Source organism: Callithrix jacchus, chromosome 12, assembly GCF_049354715.1.
Source record: "Callithrix jacchus isolate 240 chromosome 12, calJac240_pri, whole genome shotgun sequence".
NCBI classification, from domain to species: Eukaryota; Metazoa; Chordata; class Mammalia; order Primates; family Cebidae; genus Callithrix; species Callithrix jacchus.
The window spans coordinates 112,080,484-112,089,755 of NC_133513.1; the positions used below are offsets into that span (position 1 = coordinate 112,080,484).

General features: G+C 45.5%; 1 protein-coding gene across 9 annotated transcripts in view; it reads left to right on the forward strand.

The window, feature by feature from the left end:
• The window catches only part of DENND10 (DENN domain containing 10), a 30,507-nt gene extending 23,622 nt beyond the window's left edge, over nucleotides 1–6,885 (forward strand). For 5 of the 9 annotated variants that reach the window (XM_054243362.2, XM_078346622.1, XM_017963203.4 and 2 more), the window contains 2 exons: nucleotides 1,793–1,887; nucleotides 5,375–6,885. In XM_054243362.2, the coding sequence (XP_054099337.1) occupies nucleotides 1,793–1,887; nucleotides 5,375–5,551 (272 nt within the window). In that variant the 3' untranslated portion in view covers nucleotides 5,552–6,885. Of the gene's footprint in view, nucleotides 1–1,792; nucleotides 1,888–3,040; nucleotides 3,208–3,404; nucleotides 4,166–5,374 lie in introns of those variants that run through there. The other 4 variants (XM_078346619.1, XM_078346620.1, XM_054243361.2 and 1 more) reach the window with 2 other exon arrangements.
• Nucleotides 6,886–9,272: the final 2,387 nt, after the last annotated feature.

Consider the following 9,272-nt stretch of genomic DNA (forward strand, 5'->3'; position numbering starts at 1 on the left):
CCTCAGCTCTCAGAGTGCTGGGAATACAGGCTTGAGCCATCATATTCTAAAACAACAAATATTTATCTCACAGTTGTGGTGGATCAGGAATGACTTATCTAGAGGTAGTTCTGGCTTAGGAAGTTTCAGTCAAGATATCCCAGAGCTACAGTCATCTGAAGGCTCAACTGGGGCTAGAACATCCAGTCTCACCTTGCATGGCTATTGGGAGGAGGCCTCAGTTCCCCCTGGCATGGGTCTCTCCACAGGGGGAGTGCTCTTACTGTATGATAGCTGGCTCCCTCAAGAGTGAGTGATCAGAGAGAGAGAAGGAAGCCACAGTGCCTTTTATAGCCTTGTCTTGGTAGTCACACACTGTTACTTCCTCCATATGCCATTTGTTAGAAGCAAATCACCAAGTTTAGTCAACACTTAAGGGGAGAGCAATAAGTCTCTACCTCTTGAAGAAAGGAGTATCAGAGAATATGTAGACTTTTATCACTACACAAGGTATTAAATGTGACTCCAGTATGGAAAATCTTTTTTTTTTTTTTTTTTTGAGACGAAATCTTGCTTAGTCGCCCAGGCTGGTGTGCAGTGGTGCCATCACTGCAACCTCTGCCTCCTGGGTTCAAGCGATTTTCCTGCCTTAGCCTCCCAGAAAATCTTTTTTGAAGCATGTCTCAGTAGCACAAGGGAATGAGTTCTTAGAGCTAACAGTTAGGAAAGGGCGCGCTAGTGTTAGAGTGGCACTCTTAGACACTTTAAATTGTCCCAGATTACAGCTACATAAACTAGAAAAGATTGGCTTAAATGACTGTTCAGCTTAGGGCACTACTCAGGAAGTGGTTTTAGATGGATTACTGATAACAGCTTTGTTTTGTCATTTATCTTTCTCCCAAAAGTGGGGGCAGCTGAATGCTGACTCATTGGGAATTGTTAGATTTGCTTGTGTGAAGTTTTATTGAACAACTTAAAGTTAATAGAACCGTAACTGGTTTTCCTTTAATTCATTTTAAAATTGCAAACATAATGCATGCTTATGGTGAAAAATTCAAACTATGGGATCAGATCTATAGGATATAACTGCCTTTTGCAAAGCGAAAGTGATAGAAGAGTGGCGGTGGCCAGGGCCACTAAGCAGATGAAATGTTAGGACCAGAAAGGGTGGCCCTCTCCCTGCTGCCCTGTGTTGCTCCGTGTCTATACAATGGGCTCGTCCTACTCAGCACCATTTGAGTGGAGTTCATCTCTTGAAGTGACAAACAAGTTTCCATTAGCCTCCTCAGTGCAGATGGTAGCGATGTGTGTAACCAAGCTAACTTAGGGGCTTTCCTTTGCTCACTTCTAAGAACCTAAATACACTGAATGCCCAGGGGCTTCTGCAGAACTGACAGGAAACTCTTCTTTCACAATATTCCCGCTGAAAAGATAAATTTCTTAAATGTAAAGACCTGGACTAGAAGGTCAGGCTCTTGGCTTATAGTCACAACCTACTTGTAGTCAGAATTGTTCATTCTTTTGTCTGGGAAGAAAAACTAAAATTCTGGCCAGGTGGGTGTGAAGGGGAAATCTGGTTTGGTGTAATGTGTTTTTATGTTGGCTGAGAAGAATAAATCATGATTTTACTATGCCTTCCTCCCAGCAGGCTGTCGGATTTGTGTTTAGTGATAAAATGGACACATGGGAGGTTGTCAGCTGCTTTTTGAAAATTCCCTCAGTGTGGTCTTTCAAGTTTTTGGAGAGATGACATGAGTAGTTTTTATTATGTCAGTTTCTAAATATTCACACACCTTCTTCTTAATCTCACCAGAGGCCATGGCAATGGGCAAACTTCACAAAGAAATGGGTCAGCTAATTGTTCAGTCTGCAGAAGATCCAGAAAAATCAGACAGCCAGGTTATACAGGTAACTCCCTCACCTTCTGATCTACTGAAAGTCCTGACCCGGTGTTGCTGGGTGGTGTGCGACAGCTGTGCACATCAGCAAAGTGGGGGCTGTGGGAGAGGCCAGTGGGCAGGTGCTCAGAGGAGCATCTGCAGATGGCTGCAGCGATGATGGACAAGCAGGTGCAGACTGGCCTGACCTAGTTAGTACCGGACTCGAGAGCAGGTTTACACAGGGGCAGGTGCTGACACCGACCGCTGGCAACGAGAAATGTAACTACCAAGTGGTCTGGAAGGCTCTTCTGGCCCAGCCAGTGCACTCTTCCTGGGAGAATTTCCCTGGAGGAACAAATTATAAAGGGGAGGCTGTTGCTGAGCATGGGGAACTCAATTTGGCTTTGCTGTCTTGTCCCCAGGACAACAGAAATCATGCAGTCAGACTCCTGTCCCACTTAGCGACTGTTGCTACACATGCTGCAGAGCCAGCTCCATGCTGGGGTCTACCTGGCACGCTGGCCAGTGTTCATGTGGACTAGTGGGCACCTGCTCTGCCCTTGCCAAACTGGGATGGCAAATGGGTTTTATTTCTTGTGCTTTCCACATGGTGGCCTGCAGCCTGCCCAGTCTCCTTGCATTTGGCCTGTTCCCAGCTCCTTCCTCCTTTCCTGAAGGCTACACTTCCAGCGTAGCCTCTCCCAGGCCCTGCTTTCTCTAGATGCCTGACTCATAACCTGGGGCTGGAGGGCCTGGAAAGACTGTCTCCCGTCTGTACCTGTCCTACCTGGGGCACCTCTGATATGCATGCTGTCCTCATTCGGCCCAACCCCTGACACCTTCTTCACTTATCCATTCTCATTTACTCAGTGTTTTTTTTTTTTAGGGTGTCCATGGGCCCCGCGAGGGCTTGGGCTGCCCTACTCTGTTTCTTGAGCTCTGTCAGTCTCATTGCACTGGCAGTGGGGATGCAGTGGTGAGCAAATACCTGCCCACATGGAGCCTGTACTTCAGTGGAGTAGATGCACAGGAAATAATAACTGACAAGATAATTACAACCCATGATAGACACTGTGACAGAAACGAGGGGTTGAGGAGGTGAATATTGGAGGGATGGGTAGGACAGCTCTCTAAAGAGGTGATGTGACAGTGGAAAGATGAGAGGGGCCATTTCTTTGCAGTGCTGGTGGCCTGGCCAGATGTGAGCAGGAAGAGTGGACCGATCTTGCTCTAAGAACCTGAACACAAGAGACTCTGGGGCCACCTCTTTCCTACCACGTGAATCCTCATTGCCCTCCTATCCCCCAGCATTAGAGAAAAGACATTGTTAAAATAACAGCAAAATATGTAAATGTGAGTTTTGCATTACTGTGTTGTTCACAGACTAAAAGTGCTACCTAGATGACTTAATAATGTAAGAGACCTTGGGGAAGGCAAGTGAAAGTGCTGGGAATGTTGTAAGGGTTCAAAAATATATGAATGAATTACTGATGTCAGCAAACAAGGAAGACCTGATTTTTTTTCTTTTTGCACTCTGATGCCCAGGCTGGAGTACAGTGGTGTGATCTTGGCTCACTGCAACCTCCACCTCCCAGGTTCAAATGATTCTCCTGCCTGAGCCTCCCAAGTAGCTGGGATTACAGGTGCCTGCCACCATACCTGTCTAATCTTGTATTTTTAGTAGAGATGAGGTTTCACTATGTTGGCCAGGCTGGTCTCAAACTCCTGCCCTCGAGTGCTTCGTTTGCCCCAGCCTCCCAAAGTGCTGGCATTACCAGTGTGAGTCACTGTGCCCGGCCAGAAGACATGATTTGAATGAGCGCTTTAGTGAGTCCTCAGCCACCCAAAAGGAATAAAGCCTGCGTGGCAGGTGCCAGGCAGAAGAGGACTTTTGGGAAATTTCTTCAAAAAACAATAGCAGCATTTCTCAAAAAGTTAAACATTGAGTTACCATATAATTTAGCAATGCTGTTTCTGGGCATATACCCAAAATAGTTGAAAGCAGGGATTCGGCCAGGTGTGGTGGCTCATGCCTATAATCCCAGCACTTTGCGAGGCAGAGGTGGGTGGACCCCCTTAGGTCAGGAGTTCAAGACCAGCCTGGCCAACATGGCGAAACCCTCTCTCTACTAAAAATACAAAATTAGCCAGGCGTGGTGGTGGGTGCCTATAATTGCAGCTTGGGAGGCTGAGGCAGGAGAATCGCTTGAACTTGGGAGACGGAGGTTGCAGTGACCCAAGATTGCACGATTGCACTCCAGCCTAGGCAATAAGAGTGAAACCTCATCTCAAAAAAAAAAAAAAAAAAAAAAGTCCAGTAAAAATACAGTATTATTACCTTATGGGTCTACCATTGTATATGTGGTCCCTGGTTGACCAAAACGTCATTATGTGGTACATGACTGTATTTGTATGGAAATATCCATAATAGTGTTGCTCACAGTAGCCAAAAGGTAGAAGCAGCCCAGTGTCCTTCAGATGAATGGGTAAGCAAAATGTAGTCTTTCTATATGATGGAATATTAGCCTTAAAAAGGAATGGAATATTTTGAATGTGGCTTTGTTGGTGGGGAAAAAAAAGGAATAGAATTCTGATACATGCTGCAACATAGATGAACCTTGAAAACATGCTAATGAAATAAGCCAGACACTAACGGGTGAAAGTATGAGTCCACTTACACGAACTATCTAGAGCAGACAGTTTCACAGAGGTAGAAAGTAGAATAGAGGTTACCAGAGGCTCAGCGAGAGGAAACTGGGTTCTGGTTTAATGGATACAGTTTCTGCTTGGGCTGGTGAAAGTGCGGGAACCGGGCTGATGGCTGTGCAGCTGCAGATGTACTTAATGCCGCCGAACTAGACACATGAAATGGCTAAAATGAGTTTAAAAATCTGTGACATTGATTTTTCTAAGTTATTTTGTTTCATTTTTCTTTAAAAAGAATTATCAGGCTAGGCACAATGGCATAGGTATCCTAGCAGTTTGGGAGGCCGAGGTGGGCAGATCACTTGAGCCCAGGACTTTGAGACCAGCCTGGGCAACATGGTGAAACCCTATCTGTACAAAAATATTTAAAAATTAGCTGGGTGTGGTGGCGTGCACCTGTAGTTCCAGCTCCTCGGGGGGCTGAGGTGGGTGGATCACTTGAGCCTGGGAGGTCAAGGCTGCAGTGAGCCATGATTGCACCACTGCACTCCAACCTGGGTGACGAAGTGAGACCCTGTCTCAAAAACAAAAGCAGAAAACACGAGTTATCTCTTAGTGGTTTGTTTTTGAGACAGGGTTGCCCAGGCTGGAGTGCAATGGCATGATCATAGCTCACTGCAGCCTCTAACTCCTGGCTCAAGCCGTCCTCCCGCCGCAGTCTCCCAAAGTGCTGGGATTACAGGCATGAGCTCATTCACGCCAAGCTCATTTTTCATAATTTACAAACAGTCTGATAAAATAGAAGGAAGAATTCTAGACACTAAAGTTTTGGATACTAACATGTTGCATATTTTCCTGTTCCATTAAAGGATATTGCTCTAAAAACAAGAGAAATCTTTACCAACCTAGCACCGTTTTCAGAAGTTTCGGCTGATGGAGAAAAGAGAGTCCTTAATTTGGAGGCACTAAAGCAAAAACGATTTCCACCAGCAACAGAAAACTTCCTTTATCATCTAGCAGCAGCTGAACAAATGCTGCAAATCTGACTGTGTGACGGAATGTATCACTGGTGACTGATAGAAAGCCCTCTTTCACTCTGATTATCCATTAACTACACAAAGTCCTGAAAAGAACAGAGAAACTGTTACATATTTTTAATGATTTATTTGCAGGTTTTGAGCTTTGACCTGAAAAACATTGAAACACGTGAACACACTTCTGATTTTCTCCTAGCTGATTAGTTTCCTGCCTGCTGTCAGTGCTGGACAAAGTGCTGTAACTCCTTTATATAACATTACAAAACAGCTAGATGTCCTGGGGTAAGAGAAAAAAAGCGCATCACTACAAATGCGAAAGCCTTCATTATGACACGTTCTAGTTTGTCTCACTGTGTAGTCATAGGCTGATGGTTTACTTTCAGAAAGCTGCCTGAAATGTGTCGCTTTGTATTCTTCTAGGAAGAACTTTAATTCCTCCTGAGGAACTCTACTTTCTGAGCCAAACTGCTAAGTTTTCTGCAGAACTGTCTAGATCATAAAAAAGACCCTGCAGTTGCACTTTGTTGTAAAAGTTAAAAAAAAAAAAGTTTTTTCCTGGCCTTTGAGCATTTTGCCTTTATTATGAGAGTTTTGCATATATTTTATACTCGATTAGACAACTTTAATAATCCGTATTTATACTATCGCAGAAGGAGGCATTTGGCAAACATTCAGCTATTAGCACTCATTTAACCCTGTTAGCAATATTCTTTTGAAAAGGGTGCCAGTCTTTACGTGGTAATCTAAGAAGCCCATTGACTATAAAAGTGCGTAGAACTGAAACAGTGACCTTATATTATTGCTAAGGGAATATGAGAATTAACTTCTTACAGGGGCCAAAACAGAGAAAGGCTTCCAGCAACTTCTGTGAAAATAATTTGGCCACATGTCAAGGCAAGCTGTTTGTTCAGTTATGTACCTTTTTCATAACTGGAGACCTTAAAATGGCCAAATAAGCATGGAGGTCTAAATGCTGTATTGTTAGTGTATTCATTCATACTGATTGTAGAGGATTACTTTTCACTCAGTACTGATGTCCTTGGAAATCTTACCTGGAAATATGTTTGCAAAAAACATTATTGGATCTTTCATATTTTCTTGGTTTTACATATTTGTTAAATAAAAATTACCCTCCCTTTTTGAGTGAGGGCAGGGGAGGACCTGAAATGAGACGATGTTTACTAAGGCAAGCAATTGAAAATTAAATCTGCACTTTATGGAAATGAAAAATACTAACATCTTTTTCTTCCTCATTTTCTTGTATTACTATATTAGCTAATGATCAGTTGTTCAAATTATAAATTTATGATGCAGAAATAAAATTGAAATATTTTGATATTCAACTACTTTTAGGTGGGTGACCAGTTGTCCCCTTTGTCTAATTCTGCTCATTCCACAGAGAAGGGGAAAAAAACCCTCTTTTCAACTGTGAGGGCACTAGGGAATTATTAAAAGACCTGTCTAAAAGTTCAAGCTGGCCAGGCGTGGTGGCTCACACCTGCAATCCCAGCACTTTGAGAGGCTGAGGCGGGTAGATCACTTGAGGTAGGGAGTTCAAGGCCAGCCTGGCCAATGTGGTAAAAACCCATGTCTCTACTAAAAATACAAAAATTAGCTGGGCATGTTGGCGCACACCTGTAGCCCTAGCTACTCGATAGGCTGAGGCAAGAGAATTGCTTGAAGCCGGTAGGCAAAGGTTGCAGTGAGCCCAGATGGCACCACTGCACTCCAGCCTGGATGACAGAGTGAGACTCGGTTTCAAAAAAAAAAAAAAGTTTGAAGCCATCCCTCACCACACCCTTCCCTCCCACCCTAGCCCTCCTCCACCCGCCTTCCTGGGCTGCCTCTGTAACTTCAGTCTCCCGTCCTTGGAAGGTGCCTTCACATTTCTGTTCACCTGTTGTTAGTGGTTAAACTTCCACCTGCAGCTCTTGCCCATGTTGTTCTCTGACTTTAGTTTTGGTTAGTGTAAGCCTGTGGTCAGACTGAGCCATTTACTGATATCCTTTTAGGCTGTTGTGAAACTTTCCTCACCAAATGATGGTTATTTGAAAATAGCCACCATTCTGGCCTTGGGAAAACAAAACCACAGATAAATTCTTTGGTAATTTGGGGTAGGGTGCATTGGAAACATTCCTCCAGTACACGGATGTTAAGGTACCTACTCTGTGCCATGCTCTGTGTTATATTTTGAGCTACCCTGACGGGCAGCAGCCCCTGCTCTGGCATGGGATCAGCAGACAGGCTGCTGCAGTGTGGCTAGTGCTAGGCCTGATGTGAAACAGCCGTTAGAATGTCTGTATGGGAACACACAGCTAGGCACCCAGTTCCATGCTGTCAATCCTGGAAGGCCTCCCAGAGGGAGTGATCAACATCAAAGTCAGACCTGAAGCATAAGCAGACACCCACTCAGACCAGAGGAAACGGCTGTGTGAAGGCCCAGAGGAGAGCCCACAGCCCATGTGAAGACCTGGAAGGGCTAAATGGAGGGGAGGGAATGGCAGGATAAGAGTACAGGAAAGGCTTGCTGTGGTGAGGAATGTGGGCTTGATCTTGATGCACTAAGCCATTTAAGGCTTCTTTTCAGGCCAGGTGTGGTACTCATGCCTGTAATCCCAGCACTTTGAGAGGCCGAGGTGGGTGTATCATGAGGTCAGTTCAAAACCAGCCTGGCCAACATGGTGAAACCGCATCTCTACTAAAAAAAAAAAAAAAAAAAAAAAAAAAAAAAAAAGCTGGGTATGGTGGCTGGTGCACATCTGTAGTCCCAGCTAATCAGGAGGCTGAGGCACCAGAATCACTTGAATCAGGAGGTGGAGATTGCAGTGAGCCAAGATCGCCTCACTGGACTCTACATTCCAGCCTGGGTGGCAGAGCAAGACTCCATCTCAAAAGAAAAAAAAAAAAAGCTGTTCACGGTGTGGTTTAGAAGAGCAGGCTGGAATAGACTGGAGGGAGTAGGCAGATGGGCCAGGCAGGCCAGCAGGGGGTGCTGTGGGACTGCACTGGAGGTAGCAGTGGGCATATGAGGGTTCCAGACGATGTGTCCTGGGCCCAGTCTACTGAATAGGCTGGGAGTAAGGTGGGGAGAGGGTGCTCCAGGGAGCCTGCCTGCTGTACCTGGGTAGGTGGTGGTGTCAATTCCTGAGACTGGGAGGGAGAACTGATCTCAGGTTTCGATGGTTGAGTTTGAGGTGTTTGGGACATCCAAACGGCAAAGTGCAGCTGAGTAGGCAGCTCAGTGACCAGCCTGAGTACCCAGCAGCATGGTAGTACAACATTCAGCTGGGTCACGGATGAGAGAAGATTCAGCAGAACGAGAGGCAGGGCAGAGACAGTGAGGGCGGACAACTCTTTTAAGGTGTCTGGCTATAGCCAGGCGCGGTGACAGGGGCCCAGCTACTCGGGAGGCTGAGGCGGATGGGTCCCTTGAGCCCAGGAGTTTAAGGCTGCAGTGAGCTATGGTTGTGTCACTGTACTTCAGCCTGGGTGACAGCAAGTTCCTGTCTCTAATGCGGCAGGTGCCAAGCACTTTATTTTTGAGATAGAGTCTCTGTTGCCCAGGCTGGAGTGCAGAGGCACAATCTTCCCTCACTACGTCCTCTGCCTCCTGCCTTAAGTGATTCTTCTGCCTCAGCCTCCCAAGTAGCTGGGACTACAGGTGCACACCACCACACCTGGCTGATTTTTGTATTTTTAATAGACACAAGGTTTCACCATGTTGGCCAGG